This window comes from Thunnus thynnus, chromosome 19 (assembly GCF_963924715.1).
Source record: "Thunnus thynnus chromosome 19, fThuThy2.1, whole genome shotgun sequence".
NCBI classification, from domain to species: domain Eukaryota; kingdom Metazoa; phylum Chordata; class Actinopteri; order Scombriformes; family Scombridae; genus Thunnus; species Thunnus thynnus.
This window is the reverse complement of record NC_089535.1, coordinates 24,177,650-24,203,704: the sequence shown is the minus strand read 5'-3', so window position 1 is coordinate 24,203,704 and position 26,055 is coordinate 24,177,650. Positions and strand designations below refer to the sequence as shown.

The 26,055-nt window shown below is 39.2% G+C and overlaps 2 protein-coding genes across 2 annotated transcripts in view; both read left to right on the top strand.

Moving 5' to 3' along the window:
• si:ch211-196i2.1 (collagen alpha-2(I) chain) overlaps positions 1-4,371 on the top strand; it is a 120,714-nt gene extending 116,343 nt beyond the window's left edge. The window contains exons 66-68 of the mRNA XM_067574489.1: positions 387-467; positions 1,530-1,712; positions 2,137-4,371. Coding sequence (XP_067430590.1) covers positions 387-467; positions 1,530-1,712; positions 2,137-2,286 — 414 coding nt within the window. The 3' untranslated portion in view covers positions 2,287-4,371. The remainder of the gene's footprint in view (positions 1-386; positions 468-1,529; positions 1,713-2,136) is intronic.
• Positions 4,372-5,487: 1,116 nt separating this feature from the next.
• Positions 5,488-24,708, top strand: man1b1a (mannosidase, alpha, class 1B, member 1a). The gene is made up of 14 exons (XM_067574289.1): positions 5,488-5,770; positions 7,091-7,228; positions 10,689-10,797; positions 11,689-11,999; positions 12,327-12,469; positions 12,688-12,806; positions 13,714-13,905; positions 14,177-14,325; positions 14,490-14,678; positions 15,142-15,332; positions 15,722-15,842; positions 16,247-16,441; positions 18,579-18,710; positions 19,934-24,708. The coding sequence occupies exons 2-14, from the start codon at positions 7,127-7,129 to the stop codon at positions 20,141-20,143; spliced, it is 2,163 nt and encodes a 720-aa protein (XP_067430390.1). The 5' UTR covers positions 5,488-5,770; positions 7,091-7,126; the 3' UTR covers positions 20,144-24,708.
• Positions 24,709-26,055: the final 1,347 nt, after the last annotated feature.

Below are 26,055 nucleotides of genomic sequence, written 5' to 3'. Positions count from 1 at the left end.
AAATGAGGGACCACATTCATCCAAAGGACATATCAGGACACAGACATTATTACTCTCTTCATTACAGCCTTTTTCTATGCTGCAGTCTATAAAAACACAAAACACACACTCACCTCTCGACTCTTCCGCTCTCCTACTAACAATCAGTTCCACATAAAACACTGACTCACTCACCCAGGGAATAATATGAGTTGTCTCAGGTAGCGTGAGGGGGATGCATCTCTCACCAAGGTAGCCAATTTCATTTTGGTTCATGCTTGAGCTGCATGCAAATCCAGAGTTTATCAGCAGCTGTCTGAACATTGTTGACCTTCATGAGTCTCCTATATGAAAGCAGGCCTTGCATACAGATTTGCAAATGTGTGCTTTCTTTTCTCTGCCTGCAGTTGCCGATGAAAGCCTGGGTGGAAGACGTTTCTGATGAAGGATCTTTTCAGTGGCTCAGCAAGCTGGAGCAGGGATTTCAGGTGGATGAATCCTTCCGGATGGAACAACTAAAATAAAACATTTACTATTAGGACTGGGTTTTACAAGAAAAGAACTAAGTGTTTTTTGCTGTTCCTGTCCACACTCGAAGGTGGGGTGAAAAGCCAGCTGTCACAGAGAGGAGTGAGATGAGACAGAAAAAGTAAAAGAAATTGTTGTGTGAAGAATGAAAAGAAAAGTTCAAATCCTGCCAATTTTCTCACTTCCACACACTGGGACAATGGCTCTGCGAAGTGGGGGCAAATGTCGGATTGTTGATTGCACAAAGTTACAGTTATTGTTGTACGCAGTCCCCCAAATTCTGACATCAGAAATGTAGGGTAAGGGGGTTTCCAAAGCTGTTTGACCATCTGATAAGCACTTCTGTTGGAGTTTACTGGCCCCATAATTTGATTACTCGCATTACTCCAGCAGTTTTATGATACCCATGTGCAGTTCTGAGCATTCATTAAAACTGCAATAATTTATGTTTCTGGCCACTGTGGCGCAGCACAAACCCAATCCAAAACAACCTGAGAAATACAGATATATACATATTATCAACAATTAAAGTAAATAAGATGAACATGTAAGCTAAGAGTTGCCTATCTAGACATGGAGTTACATTATGGTTCAGTAGGAGTCTTTGTCTTTGACATAAAGTCCAATATTCACTGTCTGCTGAGAACAGCTGCCTGCTGCAGCTTGAAAAGGGGTTGATGAGAGCCCTGAGACTCAACCTGCAGTAAATGTAGCCTAAAACCAAAGCAATGAGCTAAAAAGGCTAAAAATCTGCATTCAAACCTTTTCACATTACACGTTAAAAATTGGACATACTTGTCACAGTAGAAAATACAAACTTTCTACAATAATTTTTCTAGTATTGTTTCTCTGTCACACCTTCTGTATCCTACATGGAGACCTGGTTGCTTTGATTATGATTTGATTCATGACAGTTTGTCCATTTTCCATTTCCTTGGTTTTTGTTGTTATTATTATTGTTGTTCTATAATCACGAACCAGCTAACCATTACAATACATCAAGTTTTTATTCTTGTCTTCAGTTTTACTATGTAGGTGCCAACGTGGTCCAGATGCGTTTTCTGAGGTTGCACAGCAGCACTGCCGTCCAGAAGGTGACCTACTCCTGCCATCCAGGACACAGATTGGGCCAGACAGACAAAGACGTCAAATTCCTCACTGACACAAGGAAGCAAAGTTACCTTGGAGCACTTAAAGACTGTGTGGTATGTAAAATATTTTCTAAGCTTCCGTTTTTAACTTTGCCCCTCAGAGGCTTGAGGAAGTACTGGTCTTTACTGCTGGTGTTGTTTTGTAAAAGATTTTGGAGGGAAAATCTTGGCTGGCCTAGCAGTAGACAGCAACTTTTTACTTTTTTGCAAGTTGTTAGTTCTTGTGATATTTATTTTAAAATCTAGTATTGTAACTTTTAAAGGTATACAGTAGTTGCAACATCACAGCTCACAATGTAGACCTGTGAATTCAAATTAGACACCAGACCCCTCAGGTTTGCTATTGCTAAATGTTCATAGAGGTGTGTGCACTAATGATTAGTGAAAATAATGGATCCATTTGTTAAAGTTTTTTTATTTTAAAAGAATCAACAGATAATGGAATCAAAAAAAAATTATTCTGTTTTCTGTGTGTCAGCCTGAAGAAGAGATGGTTTCTGGACCTCGGGAGTCTGTATTTGAGTTCGAGGACCTCCATCTGCTTCCTCTGAGAGACGTGGCACTAAGGGGAGGTGGAAACTTCACACACCTGTTTGGCTTCACTGTCGGACCTGTTTGTTTCAGCTAGAGCGGGGAGACAGCTGAGCCCTTCCAGAAGACTTGCAGGTCCAGGAAGCAAACCTCTGTTCAAATCATGGACACCAAAGAGGACGACTGGAACCTCTCCTTCAATTTCTGAGGATGTCACTTCCTTTTCCTCTTGTATCCAGGGGTTTGATCTGTCAAGTTTAGTGACTCCGTAATCATGAATTTGAGAGGGCACGTGTGTCCCCAAGCTCACGGAGAAGTAAATTTTGTTTACAGAGACTTTTAACTTGTATTGATTAAATTAAAAATGTATGTTTTTTATCTTTTATATACAATGTTTTTTTTTAAATCTGTTTGACTTTTGTTATGTATTTTGGGCTCTTGTCACAGCCAGCCCACTGTGTATATACAGTAAAAGTCAGACTTTCCTAACTGACTTCTTAACAATGTGTTCTGCATGGGGGCACAGCTTCTGCCGTCCCATTGGCTGTAAGTAACCAGGCCAGTCACCTCTCTCACTGTAAGCCCACTGTTTTAGTGCTGTAAGTGAACTCATATGTGTCACTTTCCTCAATGTGCTGACCAAGTTTTATTTAAAAGCCCCACATTTATTTAATCCCCAAAACAATAAACGGGGACAGTCATATTATCTTATACATACTCCATACTGTCCGTTATCAATAGCAAGACAAAATCTCATTTTGTTAAAATATAAATCATTTTTTATTGTTTTTACAGTTTCATATAATTGTATGTTTTTTTTTACATCTCAGGTATGATATTTTGATGATATACACATGGGCACTGAAACTGCTGTTGCCATAGTATGTTGTGCAGTTTTTAGTTTAGCATGAAAACTTAAGAAATGTTAGGATTAAAAATGTTAAAGGACAAGGTTATCTATATCTTAGATTTTTCTTGTTGGCAACAAATCCTAAAACCAAACCAAAACCAACAATGAGCTGATCTGACTAACAAGTATTGTCTGTGTATCCAAAGTCTGATATATATATAATTCCTTCATTGTTCAAAAACTTTTAAAAACACATCATGAGCCACATTGTTGCACTGGGTCTCTTCTTTAGAAACACAAGTGTGTATTAATCCACAACTGACAATAGTCCCCAGTTTCACTATTTACTCCTGTTTGAGCTGCTAAAAATTACAATTCCAAGCTGTTCTAGATAATTACTAAACCTTTTTTTTTTTTTTGGAAAACATATTTGTGAGCTGTTTTTAAAGATTTGCATCTTTAGTAGGAACCAGTGGGCTCGGAGGCGAGTGCCACAGACAGGATAGGAGGTCAGAAAGCATTAAACACGTTGTTGGTTTTGGTTTTTTCATGGGATTTGTTGACAATAACAAAAGAACTCGCCAGCATCTTTCTTTAAAGCACTGAACTCCTGCACACTGTCAGCAAAAAAATTGTTAAAGAAGTTTCAGCCATAGACCTTTATCAGGCCCTAAACAAACAATACAATAAGCACCATATAGCACTGATGTTATTTCCCAGTGACGCCTGTTTCTGTAATTGGAAAAACAATCAAGCCAATCAGAGCTATGTAGGCGAGGTCAAGAACATCATTAGTTGTACAGAAACAACATCTCTAAACTTTGTGTATGTCTTCAACTGATGTGGAAAACATTTAACTGCTTGTGTGTCGACTGAAGATGACGTCGGTGGGATGCATGCCTCAGTCACTACTGATTGGATAGGGGCAATCGTGTCTGAATAATGATGTAAGATGAAATGGCAGTTCAGTCTGATAATCAAGCCACTATTTCCCCCATTTACCTGAAGGTCTATAACAAAAACATGGCTGCTGCTTTAATAGATTATGTGCTGACAGTGTAGTATGAGGGATCTCTTCATTATCAATAAATCAATTGATCATCTTCTCTTACATACCTGTCCAACAGGTTTACATTACAGTTTAACTATTTTAACAGTAGAAATGTTCAATTCAAGTGTGTTAATGAGATCTTCTCTTTTTATTCTCATGTAAACCAAAGAACCAAGTTAAGCAACCACAGCTTACAGATCCACACATTTCCTCTTAAAATAATACCGTAACTTCTTTCATCGTACTGTAAAGATCATGTATCAGTTTGGCTGTAGAGCAAATGCAAGAGTACAGTAGTACCCTGGCCCTGTAGTGCTTCTTTGGCCCCATGGTGAAAAAAAGTACCTATTACCACACATTTAAAGTCACGTAATTGCTGTTGACCTGAGTCTCTGCTTCATGCAATCTGAGAAGTGCTTTGGTCCAGAGAAAAGAAGCGAGCCTTGTAGCTTCTCAGCAGAATCAGGATTTGGTGTTTGTGTCCTAGAGCTGATCAGCGGTGAGTGATGAGTGGTGTATGTGCATCCTGCAGGGGGTTGAGAATACATTTGAGTGAGATCTCAGGGAGTTTGTGATGAGAGTATAGTCCACTAGCTCAGCCAAAACAGCAGCTCTGCAGCCGGAAAACACCAAAACTTAATTTTCTTCCTTGTAAGAAATTCTTAACTGTGGTAAACTAGAGGGCCTCTGTGGTTTTCGTGAGGCTGAGGTATGTCATTGCTATGTAAAATGTAACTCATCTTTATGTCAACCAGAAGACTTAGACTGAAGTTTAAGCATCTTAGTCACGGGTCTGCAGTTCTGACTTCATTGTTTCCTATTTGTATTTAGATTTGTTATATCATCATTCCATATGATTGCCTTAGCTGGCTGAGACTGATCATTGTTACTTGTTTTGTACAAATTAGCATTTTGAAAAGTGTGAAATGAAATGACATGCTGGACATCTGTCTTGTGTGATCCCTCCATCAGCTCATTCAAAGAATTTTTCAGCTGAATTAAAAAAAAATACATACACAACCAAATGTTGACTAAGTGTTCTTTGTTCTCAGATGAAGTAATCGGATTATATTTTCAAACCTACTGTAAATTAATTTTTTTGAGGTTTATGACATATTGTCAGCGTCACGCACCCTTCAGCGTTAGACATGCATTTTAAAACCATACATTTAATTTGTATAAATACTGCTCAAGGTTTTGCAAACTTTCCATTTGACAAAGAGAAACACTCAAAAAACACGTTTTGAATTCAAAGGCACAAAAACCTTTTTGTAAAAATAGCAGTAGCTGGGAATATTGGTGTTCACCACAGAATGTATATACATATATTTACATAGTTTTTCGTTTTCACGGGTTGTTAAGGGTTAACGCTCAAACATTAAGAACACGTGCTGACGTTACATGACGCACAGCATCATTCCTCGTCAGCTCTTACGTTTCCGTATGTGTCTCTCCCCACTCACACGCTAACTTTAGCCATGTTCCCCGCAGTTTCATTTTTTTGACATTCCATATAACAACTGGTCATTTTGTGTGACAGTCAGACGGACTATTGTGTCACATGTTGGCTCTTCTAGCAACCGAATAGTGCCATTTTCCATTCAAAAACACGCCGAAGAAGCGAGCATCTCCTGGCTAGCTGGTTAGCTTTCAGGAGAATAACGTCGCTGTGAGACGAAGGTGAGGGGGAGGCAGCTGCATGTTTAACTAATATCTCACTTTTTTTGGTAATTTTTGTGTTTAAACAGCATGTCAATGAAGTTAGGAAGGCAGGACAGAAAGGTAGCAAATTCGCCTATTTAGCTTAAATAGCTCCGTCGCTGTAGTTAATGGATACATTTAGCTTTTGTTGAGAATAGTGATTGCATTCCTGCAATATTTCTACAGTCCATTAATTATACCAACAAGACTTCTGCTTTAAGTAACAAGCTGCAAGACTGCAGTCCGTGTTATTGTCATTTAAACTCCATTTAGCTTTGCCTATCTATGATAAAGCTTTTTTACAAAGACTACGTGACTGCTTCAAGGAGCATCACTGTGTTCGAGATGAATGTTTCCTGATAACAACCAATATTAAAGGTATTTTTAAGAGCCCCTCCAAATTTATACACCTGTGTCTGGCCGACAGCGTCATAACGTCAGCTGTCCATGGTACTGAAGAGGAGGAGGATGATGATGATGATGATGATGAAAACATTGGATGAGTCTGAACAGCCACGAATATTTTATAAATTTTATGTCTTATATGAATAGATAATGAACTATTTACTCACCACAACGTCACTTTATATGACATACTGCATCACTGTACAAGTGTATATCTGTATATCTACATCTTGTATATCTTGTAACCTGCTCATAGTAATTTATATCATGCACACCAGCACTTTATGCCTAAATTGCACTCTGGCTAGATGCCAACTGCATCTCATTGTTAAGCACTTGTACTTGTTCAGTGACAATACAGTTGAATCTATAGTCTAATGCATTATTTACAAAAGCATAAATGAAGTAAATGTCGCAATATGTTTAGGTGACATAATAGGAAGCCTAATGCCCAATCAATAGTCAGCGTCACTGTATTTCATATGACTCATGTTACTGGGTTGAAGTGAGTTCAAGCAAGTTAAGTTGGTGGACTTTGATCAGTGCAGCTGCCGCTTGTGGCAGATGTTGCTCAAATAAAGTCTCAAATCAAACAGTGACAATTTTTGGCTTCCTTTTTGGAAAATTTCAGTAGTAAAATTAACATTTCAGTATTAAATATCTTTTTACCAACTGGAAACAGTAGCAGCATACATACACAGAATTTTAACTAAAAATGAAAATAACAAGACATCAGGAAACCTGACATGTTGGCCAGATGAGATGAATGTCCAATACTATATTCATCTCATCTGGCCAACATGTCAGGGTTCCTGATGTCTTGTTATTTTCATTTTTTAGGAACTAATCATTTCCTAAAACAGGCTAACTGTGTTTCTTCTTATCCGAATGCAGCTTCTATGACCTACGACTGTCTGCCCCGATCAGAGGATGTATCCGCCTTCCAGAAAGGACTTCATCTCTCTGACACTCAGTGACCCGCACAGTCACACGTACAACAACGGCAAACACCGGAGACAGTCCTGCTGGAGGGTGAGTGGTCCTGTAGTGCAGCTAGCACATCATGGGTTTTACTGGATTTGATGAATGACAATTCACACCAGACAGCTTGCTGCTGTTCTCTGGCTCTGGTCTATATCTGTAAGTCTGTACACATCATTGCTAAGCATCAGTGTTATGGTTTATGGTAAAAGTTAGCCATATGGATAAAATCCTCTCGCATATCTAATTTTGTATCAAGATTTACACACAGAGACAAATGAAAACAAAAACCTGAATAAATGAGTGGAGAAACATAACAGTTGCACAGTACTTCCATACAGGGCAGAGGGGCTCACTGAATGGATTCATATGAAACATCAATGGGAAATTAGGAGTGACGTGTTAGACAGCGCTCCCCACCACAATCATCAAAACACCAAATAAGAGAATGGTGTTCATCCCTTCATCACCTTACCAAGACACCTTATCTTACTTTTTCTCTTCATTTGTAATTAATCTTTATATTTTGACGCAGTACATTTTATAGAAATTCAACTGAGAAACTGCTAATGGATCAAATAAATTGATAGGAATCTGTGTTTTTGGTAATTAAGTGAATTAAATACCTGAGAAATCAAGATACTTCAACATATTCATGTAAAAATGCTATAAATTCAATATTGCCATGAAGCTGTAGTGCTCAGTGATTTGCAACATTGTCTACAACACCATAAAACAAGATATACTAAAATAACGGTTGGTCTGATATAAACAGAATAAATCTCTGTTGACAAATGTCTGCCATCTCATCATATATATGTCAGTCAGCCCAGCCCTTGTTGATGGATTCCTCAGTTCTGACTGATTGTGTGCTCTGCAAAAAAAGGCGTCCATTGTAAGCATCCATCTGTTCGGTTATGATTCTGTTCATTCCGCTGAGACAGATTGTCTGTCTTTATGAAATGTATCTTTTTTTGTGACAAATCAATTATTGGATTTCAGTCTTCCTTTCTCACTCCTCTTTTGTTGTACAGCAGCCTGAACTTTCAAACACTTTAGATAAAAGCATCCCCCGAGCGCACTCTGTGTCTGATTACTACAGTGAGATAAAACATGTTCTGTTCATCTCACCGTCTCTTCTGTCTCTAAAATCTCTTTCTAAAATCTTGTTTTCTTTACTTACGCTTCTCTCACCTCCTTATACCCTCTCACTATGCAGCCCCACCCCGCCCCCGCATCGTCTTTGTTAGTTCTGATACTCGGGTTGTACAGGTATATTATGTTGCACTTATTATTTCCCATCTCTAACTTTTGTTGCTGCTTTGTTTACTGGTTTCATCCTTCATACTTGTACAACTGGTCTTACAGCCTCACTCATAATAAGGTTGGTTGTCCACTGGTTATGTTTATGTAACACTGTTTTCATCAGTTCAGTATTCAAATTTAAGGCCTCAGATGGAAATGCTTCCAGTTTTTCACCAAACACACTTTGTTTTTTGAAGATATTGCTTTATTTTAAATATTGTCAGATGATCCATCAATTCTTTATTTTCAAATCAATGATCACTTTTATTTTTCAAAAAATTTGGAGTCTTAGGTAGTGAAATGCTCTGATATTTTCAGCTTCGTTCCTTATTTTGCATTGTTTTATTATCTTAAAACTGGTATATAACATCAAGTAGAATTAAAAGGATTTTAATTTGGCTTTCAAAAAATCTGCAGATGCCCGTATTAATCATCATTTCAATGTGATTACTTCTGTCACTTTTCCATAAGGGTAAAACCAGCATGGTCAGCTCTCATAAACACAATTCATTCTGTTGTCAGCGATATGAATTTAAAAGGCGAACCATTGCTTTCGTTGACTGATCTGTTACATTTTGCTTCAGCCGTATATCAACAGACATAAAACCAGCTTTAGAGCAGGGACGTCGATCTGGCTCGGCGCTCCCCCTGTACCTGTGCGTTGTCAAATTTGATCACGGTTTATGGCTCCTGAGAAAACCATTTTCCGTAAATCATATTGCTTTGAGTGGCTTGTTGGCTCAGTGTTTGCTCCTCAAACAACAAAGAGGACTTCTCTTAGTGTTTTAATGCTATTCACATTGGTTTTTCTTCAACATTTCCAAAGACATGCATGTCGGGTTGGAAGCTGACATGCTGACATGCAATGAGGTGTAGCACTCATTAGTGTGTATGTCATGTGTTTTTGTTTGGCAGTCAACCTGCCAAGTGAGTTTCTCAGCTTCCAGTCCAGTGCAGATAGAGCAAATGAATAATTGTCTCTTGTTCATTGTGCAGTATCCAATTTTTTAAAAGGAAAAATATTAATTACATTGTTGTTCACATAGTCAGTTGGCATGGCAGGGACAGACACAGTCACAACATACCATACATGCCTGGTTGATAAATTATGTTTCCTACATTATAAGATAAGATATTTTAAACTCAGGGTTTACTTGCCAGCTTTTTCCCCAGAGCTTTTGACAATATCTCACAGTTTTCTTCAGTGAATGGAACACGCTTAGGTATCATCACGTTACCTATGTTCACTGTTATCATGTAATTTAAAGTCCATACTTAGGTCACAAGACGACACCTGAGCAAATTTCTTTCACTGAAGAAGGCTGTGAGATTTGCCCGAAAGCCTCAGAAAACAGCTAGATGGTGACTGTGTTTTTGGGAGGGACAATCACAAAAGGCAATAAATCACTTTATATCATCGTAGTACACTTCTGAGCATATCGCACATTTTCAAAAAGCATAATATTGAATCATGAGTCCTCTGGTCGTTCTAAACCTAGTGTTCAGATAAAATATGTGCAAAACTTTGGACTGTATAAAATGTCTTTTTGCTGTAGCTTTGAGTATGTGGTGTTGAATGAGCTACGAAAGTAAAATAAAGCTATCCCCCCTGAGATAAAGTCTGTTGTGCGTTCTGTCGTTGCTCACAAGCGATGGCTCAATGGTTTCATGGTGTTGCACAGGTGTTAATTAGAGCAGGTAACAGAGCGGTACCACTCTAGCCTGCCTGTTAGCCTTCTCTCCTGAGAGATTCCAACTCTGTCCCTCCCTCTGCACTGCTGGGTTGAGCTGCTTAGATCGTTTATTTGTAAGCTGTCACTGGGCTTAATACATCAGGTGGAGAGAGATGTTGTGTTCATACAGGGTAAGACATACAAAGCATTTTGTTTTGAAAGCATTTTTTTTGGCCAAACATAAGAATTGCTTTTTTTTTCCTCTTTCATGCTGTTCTCTCAGGATAGATAAGAATTTATGTGATGTTGTTTTTCGATCAAAGTATTTTGGGATCTTTTAATTTTGATCATTAACCGTCAGAGAACGCCATCAGCCGTGTTCTTCTTACACTGTGCTGTTTCTAAAGGAAGCGTCAACACGTTTCTGAGATATTTTAGGGGGTGTTTGAATCTGCTGACAGATGCTTGTGATTTTCATTCAGAGCTTCGACATGTTTCAATGTAGTAAGTTCTGTTTGTTTATCCGCCTGCAGAAATGGAAGCAGCTGTCTCGGCTCCAGCGAAGCCTCATCCTGTTCCTGCTGGCTCTGCTGCTCATATTTGGACTGCTGTCCTATCCCAGCATCACAGAGCAGTGGAAAGGTAAGTGATGCTCACATGATGCCAGGCTCACACACACACACACACACACACACACACACACACACACACACACACAGAGGCAGAGACAGAGAGTCTGTCATTATTTATAGTTGTACAGGTTGCTGCATGACCAGTTGAAGTTGATGAGTTGGATATTTGCCTGTTGTTTGGTGGTCATGATGGATTGCAGGTGATTAGTGGAACATCATGAGATGCTGTGTTAGTTTCCTCTTTGTTTAGATTAGTTTTTGTGCATGTGTGTTTGCGCACGCCTGCTTGCTTTAAGTCTTGGATTGAAAGACAGTAAGATATACATATATATATACAGTATATAACATACATAGTCATAGTCAACCAGTTTGGACTGGAAGTAACTGGGCTGTGTCTGTGCCCTCTTGGCTCTGACATTGGTCTACAGGCTGTATGGTAACATGTACAGCAGCAACAGCTTCAGCTCTCCTTCACTGTCTACATATGATGTATCCAGGCACAGTACTTGTGAGTCCAACACACAATCACTGTAGTTACGCATTTAAAACAAGAAAATAGGCTTGAAGCCTCAAAAGGCACTTCAGGTTGATTACGAGCGTATTGCATGAATAAAACTTCAGCAGCCACACAGCCTACAGAGGCAACTGTATCGATTCAAATAGAGGCTCATCAGTTCTGTCAGACACATACGTCTGTTGTTTGCTGATTGAAAGGGGAGGAAGGAGAGTCAGTCATTTTCTCATTGTTTTGGGGTTTCAGTGTGGACGAGCATTTTCAGATTTAGCTGTCATAATGTGGATGTGGTGTTAGCTTGTTTACTTATTTATTCTGTGTGTTTGTGTGTGTGTGTGTGTGTGTGTGTGTGTGTGTGTGTGTGTGTGTGTGTGTGTTTGTGTGTAGGGTTGTCTGACAGGGAGGACTGGCTGGAACTGAATGATAGAGACTTAAAGCCTGTGCCTCCAGGTGTGAAGCCTGTTTTGGGTCCAGCTGCAGGTAAAACTCCAGCTCCTGTGGCGGGGCCACATCTGGGGCCAGCTGTGGTCCCAGATGCTGTGGTCCCAGATGCTGTGGTTCCAGGCGCTGTGGTTCCAGACGCTGTGGTTCCAGATGCTGTGGGTCCAGTGGCTGTGGTTCCAGATGCTTTGGGTCCAGATTCTGTGGCGGAGCTTAAAGGACCAAACATGCCTATTTTGGCAAAACCCCCCATCAAGGTTAGAGTTGTGTTTATATTTTTTATTTCACCATGACTTAAATGCTAGAGTTGGCCGAGGTTCAATCATTTTCATCTGCCATTCCTTGCCAGAAATTAAAATGACCCTGCCCGCAAATATCTATCATATTAAGTATATATCTTAATGTGTGTTGGTCTTACATATGAATTACATTCAGACACAATCTGACTGCCACAGATACAGTCAATTACTTATTTTTTAAAAGACAACTTACTGTGCTTGGGAGAAAAATGTCAGATGGCAACAAGACCTGACATCATCATTTGGGTACTTTGTGCCTAGCTCTAGCTGTTTGCTTATCCACAGAAAAAGCCATTCCCAAACAAGAGAGGTCCACCAAGCCTGCAGAAAGGTGGAAATGTTTCAGACACAGTTGGTGGGGAAAGGCAAGAACAAGAGGTGGTTCAAGATGAAGGAGAGGAAGAGGAAAAAGAAAAGAAGATTGTCAGGTGGTCTAATTGTTTGCTTATTTTCTCTATAAACAACTGTACAGAAGTTTTTGGAACTGTTGAGAAAAGTAGAGGGCATGCAAGATAGTGCTCAGAAGATCAGAATCAATTATTTTCCAGCTGCCTCAAGGCCCTGGACCAACTGTTGTTCCTATAAATCTATCAGAAAAGCAGTAAATAATTTAGATCTAAGACAGGTTTTTATTTTTGTCATGCAGCTGGCGAGGAGCGATGATTGAAGCCGATCAGGCCACAGAGCCTTCACCCTCAGCCAATGAGAAAGAAGCTGCAGCACCCCCAGCACCAGCCAACCCTGCTGACACCGTCCCACTGGCAGGTCAGTACTGCACTTATACTCATGCTAGCAGCATGGCTGTTAGCGTGGCCCAGAGGATGTACAGAGCACCACCATTAGGTTGACATTTGTGGATTAAAGTGAAAAATCTTGACAACTATTAGGTTGAATGTCATGAAATTTGGTACAGGTATTCAAGTTCTCTAGAGCATACGTTCTAATGACTTTGGTGACCCTCTGACTTTTCCTGTAGTGCCACCATGAGGTTACTATTTTGGTTTTTATTGAAATATCTCAACAACTATTGGATGGACTACCATGCAGTTTGGTACAGATTTTCAAAACTGAGCCTCTGACCTTTCTTCAAGGTCAACATTTTAATTTGTCCATTATTTTGGTTATATGCAATATTAAATGAATGAAATACCCATCAGCCTCAGCTGTATTTTGTGTTTAGTGCCTATTAGACTAAACGCTAAACTAAGATAGTTAACATTACAGCTACTTAACATTAACATGTTAACATTGTCATTGTGAGCATGTTAGCTTTTAGCTCAAAGCACTCCTGTGCCCAACTGCAGACTCACAGAGCCTCTAGCATGGCTTAGTCTTGTTCTGTTCTTCCAGGAGCAGAGGAAAATACAAACTTTTCATGCTTTTTTGGTTCTACTGAGAAACTTTTTTCCTGTCATACAGATTCTTTAATGTAGTGTTGGCCAGCTCTACTGGTATATGCTGTTTTAAAGACCAGCATCTCTTTTTTGCTTAAAATTCGAACACTTTTTAACTTGCTGTGCTCAAAGCAGCCACACATGGCACAGAGTATTCCTTCTACTGAAAATAATCAGAAAACGAGATGTGCATTGTTGAGAGAGCTTCCCAGAGGAAAAAGACTTTTAAGATTATGCTTTTATCTCTTATTCATTCCTTTGTGGGCCTTTGTTTGTAGTTTCAGCTGGAGCTGTGGACAGACTTGAGGCAGTACGTGATGCCTTCCGACATGCATGGAAAGGCTATAAGGACTACGCCTGGGGTCATGATGAGCTCAAGCCCATCTCCAAGTCTTTTGGCGAGTGGTTCGGACTGGGTTTGACACTCATTGATTCTCTGGACACCATGTGGATTATGGGCTTAAAAGAAGGTACTGTATATCTTCCCTGTATAATAGGGCTGGTAGATAATACCAATATAGTGTTTTGGGACAGACAACAAAAAAAAAATTTTTCGGACTTTGCGCTGCCATAAGGAAATCTGCATGCGTTTACTTGCATCTTTCCATTTACATGCTATGGACATAATTGTCCAATCTCTAAAATTTCCTTTTGGCTTGATACTTGACAGTTTTGGATGCTCATGCTGCAGATACATGTTGATCAGTGACTGAGGTTTGTACTCTGCCTCACTCCACACAGAGTTTGCAGAGGCAAAGGACTGGGTAGAGAAAGAGCTGTCCTTCAACAAAAACGTGGACGTAAATCTTTTTGAGACGACCATCCGCGTCCTTGGGGGCCTGCTGAGCACCTACCATCTAACAGGAGACCATCTTTTCCTAGAGAAAGCTGTGAGCCATTCTCACTGTCGTTTTTTCGTCTGTTTTGTTTTAGAACATAATGATTCCGTTTAGAGCTCTGAGTTTTACCAAAATACTTTAAATACAATACTTTACTTATAAAAGACAGAAAAGTTATTTTACCTTGTAATTCAGTTTCTTCTTTCCTTTTAAAGAAAGACCTGGGGTCCAGGTTGATGCCCGCTTTCAAAACACCCTCAAAGATCCCATTCTCAGACGTCAACATTGGAAAGGGAACAGCCCACCCTCCTCGATGGACATCAGACAGCACACTGGCTGAGGTCACAAGCATTCAGCTGGAATTCAGAGAGCTGAGCCACCTCACTCAGGACCCGCTATACCAGGTCAGGACACCTGGAGGGCCTCCATAACAGTAAAATACACTGTTAAAAACATTTCCTGGGTTGAGATAGAGGGTTTCAGTTCAGTTAAAATCAGACATTAAGAAGAGCTCGCAAAGACTTGTGTGATCAATTGAAGTGACAAGGTAGGATTTGCTTTAAATCCATCATGTTGTCAGTTTGTGAGTGATTCCAGAAACCAGAGCTTGTGCCTGAAGATTTTCAGCCCAGTCTGACATGAACTTGAATAATTTCTGTCATAAGTTGAGCCAAGCCTGTGAGACATGGCTTTGGGTGAGCCCAGTTTCATCAAAGTGTGAAATTGCTGATAATTTTCCAATGAGAAATTTCTTGTAGCAGTATTTTTTTTTTTATTTAAATATTCCCACAAATGTTCCCACACACCAGCGGTGTCATTATCTCATGTCTTGGTGTTAATGTCAGCTCTCTTTTTTCATATCTCCAGGAGGTTGTGAACGAGGTAATGAAGCTGGTCCACAAGCTTCCAGGCAAACATGACGGCCTGGTGCCCATGTTCATCAACACCAACAGTGGCCAGTTCACCCACAAAGGAGTCTTCACACTGGGCGCCAGGGCAGACAGCTACTATGAATACCTGCTCAAACAGTGGATCCAGGGAGGCAAGACAGAAGACGAGTAATTACAACTTTACATTTCTGAGTTGCTGTTCTGTGATTGTGAATGAAAACACTGGATTGTAAAAGCTGGAACAACAAAGCCGTGGAAAAGCAAATTTGGAGTATATTCACAAAGTCAGAATCACTTTAGAGCCAGAAAATAAAACATTAATGCAGAGACATTTTGAGGATAATATGATCCGACACAGTAGTCAACTTTTAGTGGAATGGTGCATTAATGATTTGCCATATTGTGATATATGTCGACATCTTTTTAAAAATGTGATATTGATATCAGTCTTATTGCCCATCCCTGAATATAATATAATATTATATTGTATCATATATTATTATACAATATTATTTATATAACTAACATGTCCTATTTCTTTTCTGTGTTTTGTTCAGCCTGTTGGAGGACTACCTTCAGGCTATTGAAGGAGTGAAAAAACACCTTGTGAGACAGACGGGGCCCAGCAGATTGACCTTTGTTGGAGAGTTGTCACATAACCGCTTCAATGCTAAAATGGTAGAGATGTTCAACGAAATTCAGTGTGCAAAATACAGGGTTGTCAGGGGGTCTTGGATCCTTTAATTACCTTCGGACCTGCTGAAAACCTCAAAATCTCATTTTGTGGTGATGATGTGTGTAGCTTGTGGCTGACATAGGCTTACTGTGATTTGGAAGTACCACACAGCACAGGACCCCCTGATGGTTACAGGGTATTTTGCACTCTGCCAAAACAAACAATGGCCGCCTTGTTGAATCAATCAGCCTTTGTGCTTTTGTTGAATCAGTAGCTGTACAGACTTGTGCAGTCACTCTATCAGCCAGTCCAATCAATTCCAACTCTCGGCTATCATCATTATCTCTCATCATTCTTCTGTCCCTTCCTTCCTGATTGCACCTTTCCCGCTGTCGCTCCCCTTCAGGACCACCTGGTGTGCTTCCTGCCAGGAACCTTGGCGCTGGGGGCCCACAACGGCCTCCCAGGGGACCATATGGATCTGGCTGTGCAGCTGATGGAGACCTGTCACCAGATGTACAAACAGATGGAGACTGGGCTGAGCCCGGAAATTGCACACTTCAGCCTGCAATCCAGTGACGGGCGCGATGTTGTTGTCAAGGTGAGGCTTACAGCAGACTGGTGGTGTTTGATCATCTTCCTTTTTTGTGTGTTTCTGTTTTCTGTGTTTGTGCACCATAAGTTGGTTTCTAAATGTATTCTCTTTAAAATTCAATTCAATTTAAGATTGAATAAAACCCCAAAACAGGCAATTTACTTTTAGAAGTGGACAAACATATTAGGGATCAGTAATGGTTATTTAAATGTCTTTTATCTTTTGCAGTGTCATTGTGTATTGGGAAGCACTGCTGTCATTTTAGTGTGTTGCTGATGCGTCTGAATGGAAATGCAAATCTGTATGAAAAAAGACTCTAAGAACCAAAAGGAGAAAGAGCCCATACCAGATTGAATGAGCCAGTAAATACAATGTTGCATAAAAATCAGTTATTTTAAATTTGTCATGGGAGTTGTGAACCTTCCCTACCCTCCTCAGCACTCATTTTGTTTGTCATTACCAGGTCTTGGTTTATTGAAGTGTCTAGTATTTTTGTAAGTATCTCCTCTGCTGCCTTCATTAACCTCAGATACATGTATGGAAAAGTAAGGGGGGGAAAGTAAAACAAAAAAAAAAAAACTGGACTATCGGGGATTGGCTGATACTGTGAGCTGTTTTGATCGACAGCTGAAGAATTACTTGTAAAGACAAGCTTTTCAGAAATTCCCTATTTCATTAATTGTCTTTTATTTTGTTTTATTTACTTAAGTCCTTTGTGCACAAGTCAGTGGTGCTTTTGTAAACACAGTACTGAACAGTGGGCCTACGGCACAAAGTATTGAATTTCACCTCCTGGGAAAAATAACTTTTTACAGTTTGTTTTAAAGTAAGCAGAGTCACATCTAGCACCAGGAAGATTTCAAAACATCAGTTTTGCTTTATTCTTTTCTTTTTGTGATCAACTTGTTATTGAATTTGACACATGAAAATCATTGTACACAAGATACCATGCAAACAAACAGTATGTACATATCACTATTGCCTTGCAAAAAGAAGTAAAAAGAAAAAAATACACCTACAAAAAAAGACGACACACAGACACTAGATAATGTGTGTAGGTCTCTTGCATTATATCAAAGTGACATATTATATCTGTGCAAGAAGTGTGGGTATGAAAGAGAACCAATGAGGAATTCATCAAAGTATTTAGCTGGTGGGGGCATAGGGATCATAGAAAAAAGAAAATTTAGTTGACTAAGAACATTCATTTTTATTAATTATTTTATTATAGAATTCTGTCTTGCCATGACATTTTAAGATTAAATCGTCTCTGGATATCGGATAAAATGTCCAGTTTGAGTCATCTTATGTGTTAATTTGAGGTAAAGACCTGGAGATATTGGTAAGGTAGAGTAATACCTCGTCCGCATACAGAGAGATTTTATGTTGTGTACTTTGTATACTGATAGGTGAGATGTGGGGATTCAGTCTGATTGTCTGGGCCAACAGTTCCAGTGACAGCAGAAAGAGACAATGAGCAGCCTTGACAAATATGACGCTGCAGGCAAAATGTTTTGGACAGAATATTACCTGTCTGTAAAACTACAAAAGGATTAGTGTGAAGTGTTTTAACCATCATATGTAGTTTCTATCAAGTCCAACTTCCTCCAAAACCACCCATAAGTATTCCCAAAACACTCTATCAAAGGCTTTTTGTGCATCTAAGCTGAACACAGCTGCAGTGAGCGCATCTGATTCAGATGCATACATGATGTGGAAAAGCTGTCTAATAATTCTGACACAAGTCTCCCCTTTATAAATCCTGTTTGGTCATGATAGTTTTTCTTGATTCTTCATGCTTGAAACCACAACTAATCTCATAAAAATGCTCTTAACAATTTTGTTTCTTTTTTTCCCTCCTCAAAGTGCTGTGAAGGCAGCATCGAAATATCTGGGACACTGCTGTCCTAATGTCTGATCTGCAGTCGTACACTGAATTTTGAATCTGAGTCTGCTCTTAACTTGTATTTAATCTTAACTGTAGCTTAGCTCATGTGTGCTCACTGTCGATAAAACGTTTTCAAACATTTTCAATTTCAGTGTGACTGCTTGGTTGAGTAAGGGTCAAGCTGTGAGACTGAACTTTATCTGATTACTTTTATTGATTTAAATATTTACTGACAACTTCTCCTTTATCTTCCAGCCTGCAGACAGACACAACTTGCTAAGACCAGAGACGGTGGAAAGTCTGTTCTACATGTACAGATATACTAAGGACACAAAGTACCAAGACTGGGGATGGGAGATACTGCAGAGCTTTAATAAGTACACTAAGGTACAGACAACTGACCTTAGACTAGCTTTAGTTTCATCACATTTTTTAATTATCCAGGAAATGAAATTATTTGGCCTGTTTCATTATTAAGAGGTAAGGTCATCCAAGTCAGGTATATTTTCCTACCTGCTCCAAGTGGTATCTAGTTTTATATTTGGTCATTAGCAGAGACAGCAGATGATTCAAAACCTCTACATATTAAATTTAATTTATCTGCATGGCTAAATACCACTGGGGGTTTGTTAGAAAATATGTTTGTTTTTTTTTGTTGTTGTTGTTTGTTTGTTTTTGGTTTTATTTGTGATTTTGGTGAACCCTTAAGGACACCCAATTATGGAACCACACATGCTGGCTGAGCTGTTTTGCTTACATATTTTTTCTGGAAAAAAACTTCCTGTATTTCATATCAGAGGTGCTTGTGAGAAGCTGTGCATAGATTTAAAAACCATCAGGGAAATACACACATACAACATATAATGCTATATACAGTGTTTATAAGTAAATGAGACATAAAACCACAACTTGACTGCATGACTTTTAATTTGGCTCATGTTTGACTTGTAATGGTAATTAATTCTTCTTTTGTTTTATTTCATGCTGTGTTTTCTGTGACTATTATTGTATTTACTACATGAATACAGTTTAGGTGTGGTTTTAAATCACAAAAACTCAAAATCAAGTTAAGCAAAATGAAAAGTGAAATACTGTAGTCGTACACCCGGGCCAGGAATCAAACTGTGGACATTGCAGTTATGTGGTATGCACCTTAACCATTATCTCACTGAGGCGCCCAGTGGACATACTTTTGACAGAGAAAAGAAAAACAGGTGATGCTCATCAAGCAAACACATCAGTCAAAACAAAAGTCAAGACAAAATAATTTGAAGAAGTCTATCTTGCTTTCGGGTTCTGGAGAGCTTTGTGTCTTTTAAGCAAATGTTTAACTTGCATCATTATTTCAATGAAATGACATTCAATGTAGCTTGTTTTGTCACCAGTTTCCCCAATATTTTTAATATTTGATAAAGATTACATTGGTTTAAAGGTGGACAGGGGCCATGTTTTTCTGCTTCCAAAGGGGTGGTATGACAGAAAAGGCTTGGGAACTGCAGCCTTTAGACCATCATAGATGTCTTTACGACACAACAGAAGTAACTGTAAATACCAAAATACTCTCTGAAGTTTTCTATCCAGTAACTGACCTAATACCTCCACCTCTGCAGGTCTCCGATGGCGGCTACACGTCCATTAACAACGTCCGTGACCCCGTTAACCCTGGGCCCCGTGACAAGATGGAGAGCTTCTTCCTCGGCGAGACACTGAAGTACCTGTACCTGCTCTTCTCTGACGACTTGGAGCTGCTCAGTCTAGACAAGTATGTCTTCAACACAGAGGCCCATCCACTCCCCATATGGCCCTCTCCACCAAAGTGATGTGACCATACAGGAGACATCTGTAAAGATCTGGCCCGTATGAGTCAATGACTGTAACGGCCGCTCAGTCAGGCAAGTCTACAAGCAACCGTCCAGACTGGACTGCTGTGTTTAGCAGTAAAGCAGATATGTGCCGTCCACCTGTACTTTGATACGTTTCCATGTGGAGGAATTTATTTTGGATTTTCCTTTTTTTTAATTTTTCCTAAGGAAAATGTTTGTGATAGAGCTGGTCTCTACTGTAAACAACTTTTGTAAAAATCAGTTTGGGCTTGCTAGGGCTAACAGGAAGCAAGAAAGAAGATTTTGGAAGGGCTTTATTACTTGAGTGGCTTGGATAGTTGTTCTTTATATGTATGTATGTGGGGAAAGCGCTCATTCATCCTACATACTGTAGTGAGGTGTCATGGCTGTGACTGTGGTGGTCGACCAATTCTTTTAATACACTAATGTTTGAAGGTGCAGTAACCAATCATGGAAATGTATGAAAGATGTTCAGATAAGCTTCTATTTAAACAGATTGCTCTAGGCGACGAATCCCTGACTACTTGTTAAAGTCTTTGCTTTGGCTACATTCAGTGCACTTAAGTATAAAACATACATTTAAAAAGTTCTCATTTTTAATCCCTCTAGGGAAATATATGTCCTGTATTTGTCCAATCATAAGTATTCAGGAGCAGCAGGCAGCTGCAGTGCAGCGCCCAGGAACCAGTTTCACTTCTGAGGCCAGTTCTTGCTGTAAAGCAGAGGAGTGAGTGTTCCTAATACCTAACATGCATGTCTTTAATTATATAAAGACTAGTTAAAATATTAGGAGGTTTAGGTACACAAACATTAGTAATGTACTTTTACTTTGTCACAAACTGCTTCTTTCCTGTTGCTTATTTTCTGATCAGCCCAGCCTCCAGGTGTTGAGCTCAGTAGATTCTCACCAAATTTTTTCCAGACTCCTGACTGAGTTTACCAAATGTAGGTTGTCTCTCTTTGAGGCCACCAGATTAAAACACTGGTTATAATTGTTACTAAGATGGAACATTTAAGCAACTGTGAAGCCCCAGAATGCACTGCACTTCAACTTCAAATTGATTACTTTATTGGGCACCACTGTCACACATATAGCAGTGATTTATTAGATGCTGACAGATAACAAATTACTGCACATTCACACCTCGTTGTGTCTTTAAAGGGAAGCCTGGTTGTTGTTTATATTTAATGTGGACGTGGCAGAAAAGTCACAGTTTTTAGGTCATGTCTATATGACCTAAATGTGTAAAAGTAAAACAGATGTACTGTATAGAGATGTAATGAATGAATGAGTCCTAGATGATTCAGGGCTGCACACATTATGACAGCTTGTTTTATTGATGAATGTAGACATTTGTTCTGTGATTTTTTTTTTTATTATTATTTTACATGTTTGTCATAGACATGCACCTGTCAGAAGGTACGTTTACATGCACTCTAGTAACCCGGTTTTGAGTCTCATCCTGGTTTTGATTACATTCAGGATGGGATGTGTATATGGAACACAGACTAACCTGATTGTCTCCGTATACATGATCCTAACATGATCAAGGTTTCTGATCATCAAAGTCTGGAGGGAAAAACCCACTTTGGTCTCTGGCCAACAGGACTTTACCACTCTGCTACATCAGCCTGATCACAACTGTAATACTGGTGTGCATGTAAACACACTCAGTGAGTGTAACGCTTATTTTACATCACATGAAGGAAAATGAATTAAGGCTGCTATGCCGTCTTAAATTTGTAGTTACTGTGTAGTTAAAGCAAAATAAAGCAACTGGGAACATGATCATTTCCTGTGTCAGGGACAGTATACATGCAGCCGTTCATTCATCCATTTATCACACCCAACTTGTATAAGAAGTGAAGTTTGTTGAATTGTTTTCTTCATACTCGAAGGAATTTGATTCATTGCTGTTTAGCATTCCCTGACTCCACGTCAAACATTGATGTAGAGCGGTGTGGGAGCGCTTGTTTTCCATATGCTAACATTGAAAAATCACTTTGAAGGACATATCTGTTGTACTGTAGCTGCTGTGTTGAAGATGGTTGAACCTACATTTTGTTATTGTACTATCACCTTCAATTCTTCAATCCAGTTTCTGTTTTGGTTGATTTTTCCACAGTGAAGACAGACAGTCAAGTCCAGGTTTTAAGCATCTTCTCTTGTTAATGAACGTCTGTCTAACAGAGAGCCATATACTAACTAACATCACTGAATGTGCACTACATTTGCCAATGCGCTGCTGTGCCTATTGAAACGTATATTGTGCTACGGTGGTTTGTTTCTGTTGTCTTTTATTGCTGCTGCATCAGTGGTGTTTATTTGTGAAGTGCTCTGAGTGAAAGTTTGATTTATGGCTCGTATTTTTACTCTGGATGTGTGGGTGACAAAACAATATGGATGTAAATATTTTGTGTAAACTGTTTCTAACCTGTCTGTTGAATCAAACGTGCATCTGCTGATTATTGAGCCCTTTCTGGTCTTAATTTTATACCAAGCGGCATTCATTTACAAAGACTGATGTCTGATAAATAAGTGATTTTCTGAGTGTGTTTGAATCTATTGCATCACACATCAAGGGGGAAAATTTAATATCCTAATTTAAAACATACATTTTGAAAATGACTCATTTGATGTAAGAACATCTGTTCTACAACTTAAAAATGACTCATTCATAGTATTTCATGGTTTATTAAAGTGATTTCAATTCCTGCCGCATAAGGAATGATAATTAGATGAGAAATTCATTACAGAGCTATAAGAGGGCTGAACGAAACATGAGCTTTTTATGTTTCTCTGTTCACTTTAACCCAGACATGACCTGTAAGGTACCACCAGGTCATATCTTGTCTAATCTAGTCTAGATTGTTGTGTGACTTTCACAGACAAACCACTCTGGGTACTTTTCAAACATGATGCTACTATATAAAATAGCAACCAGGTTCATGTCTGAAAGGGGCAACGGCTTTATGGACAATGCCAGTAAAAACTAAAGCCATTCCATCACCAGATCACGGGTGATGAGTGAGGAAACCAAACTGAATCTGTGTGGAATAACTCTTAACCAATGTTAATATGGTTTGAGTGTAATAGTTTTTGACAACAATATATATCAAGATATATCAGGCTTTGGATACTCAGGCAATATCATAAGATTTGTTGACAGTAAGAAAAGTTTATATTATTGCCAGCTTATCCTTCATCACAATGAAAGTTTCAGATGGTGCCACAAAGACAGGAGGGTGATTGTAATATCACATCAGTGTCTCATAGCAGGAAGCTCACAGGTTAAGTCTCTTCAAAAGCCAATTTTTATGATGTAAGAAAAGCAGCTAAGTCTTTAGCTTGACCTATATTCTTTTTTTTTCCTTCACTTGATTAGTATTGGCATCATAAACCAAAGGGTTGTACTATGTACTGTATCCATAGAGGGATAGGAAATCTCAAGTCAGAACTCAAAAACATTAAAATGCAATGAACGTCGGGGTCTTCACATTGATAAATGCTCTGCTCTCTCTGTATAATTGCCTCTCTTATCTTTGGCATCAATCAGCCTTTGTCAGATATTCATGATCATTATTTTGTGTAAAGAGACTGATGGTAACAGAAAAGATAAAAGACCAGAAATGACTCATTAAGCTCCCCAGTGAGCTCCCACACAAGCTATTTAAATTCACTTCAACTTGTCATTTAACATAGTCATTATTTTTCACTGCTGATTTTTTCCACATATTGGAATTATTATTTCTATTTTTTAAGAAAATTAGGCAGTCTGATCCCATTTTTTTATAAACTGTAATGGTCAGGAAATTGATTCTGCAAAACCTTGTTTAGAACTGTAAGGTTTTTTGAAGCAAAAGGAGGTTTTGATGTACAGTATTTGACTACTAATCAAGCATTTTGTCCAATTCAACACTTTTATTAGCTGATTGGCTGAATCTTCCACTTGTGATAATGTTGATAAATGTTATTAATGTGATTGTTATTGAACTCAAGCCATAGCAAAGTGACAACTTAACTATTTTACACAGATGTGGGCGACAAAGCATCAGTGTTGTTCATCAGTGTCTTGCCTGCAGAGGTTCCTGCTTCTGTGAGTGAGGGGCCAAAGACATGGATCAATATTGTTTTTAATGGTGCAATCGATTAATTGAGCCATACTAGAGGGGAAAAAAACCACATCTTGACACAGCGGTCACTACTCTCCGTGATGACAGAGCCAGTGTGCTAAGTCAATAACTCTTCTGGCTATTTTGAAGACAATGCAAAGTATTTATTTTAATTTGCCCTTTTGCCCTGTGTTCAGTTTTCAGAGCAGACACAGTTATAGAAGTTTCTCCTTTTCGTTTGTACTTTTCATGGTGCTGTGTTTGCCAATGTTTGTCTCTGCTGATTCCCAGCCATTTGTCAAATCCGCATTCACTGTACAGATGACTGATTCTGCACTTTGTAACTCAAGTTGTGGCTTACTGCAATGTTCACCAAATTCAAACTTTTTTCCTGCCTACTACATTTTTAAATAAAGGTTTTCAATGAAGGTTTTGAACCGTATCTTGTTTTGAATGAATAAAAACAACATAAGGAAATCCTGAAGAAGATTCAAGGCCTCGGTATGCCTTAAAAGGACTAGTGTGATGTCATATGATGTGTCGTCTGACCACATGTAGCCCAGTCAGAGCCTCCTTCTGGCTGTGTCACACTGCCTCCATGATCTCTCTCAAAGACTGCTGTGTCTTGTTTGTCTTTGTAGTCTCTCCCCTGAAATATTCATGTTAGGCTTGTTTGTACAGGCAAAAACTGAAGGAGGTAGTTGTGCGAGGAGTGAAAAAAGAGCTTGATCAAGGAGTTCACACACCAACACAGACCTCACCAATCGCCACATCAAGCGGCTGAAGTTACAAAAATTGTCAGACGCTGCCGCGATCCTGCTCTCGCAAGTGCTGTTTCAGAAGCTGGTAGATGATCTCACAAGCACTTCATTTGAAGAATACTGAAGCTGTCACATGAGTCATCAGACTGCTGCATTCAAAGCAGTGTCAGCTGTCATTTATTTGACATTGGTAGTCAGCTGAGTCGTGACCTAAGGAGCAAATTCCTGCAGACACGTTCCAAACTCTTGTGTAAAACCTTCCCACAAGAGTGGAGGCTGAGCAGACTGATGGTTATGGGTTTGGGGATTGCATGTTCATCAATCGCATACTAAAACATCAACTTGAGATGCCTTTGGCTGACTTCTAAAAACTAGAGATTGTCAGTACTCCAACACCAGGGGGCAGTAGAAACCATCCATCACTGTCTTCACCAGAAACACACACTTCCTAATGATCCTAATGAATGCAGTGGCTTGTACTGTAGTTGTTCATTAATGCACAAAGTAGCGCTCCATACCAGGAAGTGTTTTTCATCTTAAAAGAATAAATTGCAGAGTGTCTGCCTGTGTCAAGTCTTTGCAGCGGGTACAAAAGGAGTGTGATCAATAAAAAGAGAAGGACCATGCATATATATGCTGCTGTTGTAATACAGTGCATGTTATTGCAACAGCACTATATGAATAGAGTCATCTCTTCCTAATCTCAAAATAATCATTATTTTCCATTTTTTTAATTTCTCTATATATTTCCAATTCGTTTTTATTTTTCTGTGTCCAGAAGAACTTCAGGATCTTTCAACCTTTTGCAACAAGTGACTGTGTCTGTTTGACTGACATGCCATTAGGAGTGAACAGGCTACCATGACTGATGTGTGAACACGATTAGACTGTTTCTTCAGGACAGTGTTGACATTTGTCGTTGCTCTTTTCAGCGCCCACTTTCACTCAACTGTCCAAAAGATTTGCAGGTTCCTTGCTTGTCCGGCAACTTGCCTGACATGTCCTCAGACAAGC

Coding starts and splice junctions, on each gene's coding strand:
- man1b1a (XM_067574289.1), top strand. CDS start 7,127: ATGTATCCGCCTTCCAGAAAGGACTTCATCTCTCTGACACTCAGTGAC. Junction 15,333..15,721: donor GGAGGCAAGACAGAAGACGA/GTAATTACAACT, acceptor TGTTTTGTTCAG/CCTGTTGGAGGACTACCTTC. Junction 15,843..16,246: donor ACCGCTTCAATGCTAAAATG/GTAGAGATGTTC, acceptor GCTCCCCTTCAG/GACCACCTGGTGTGCTTCCT.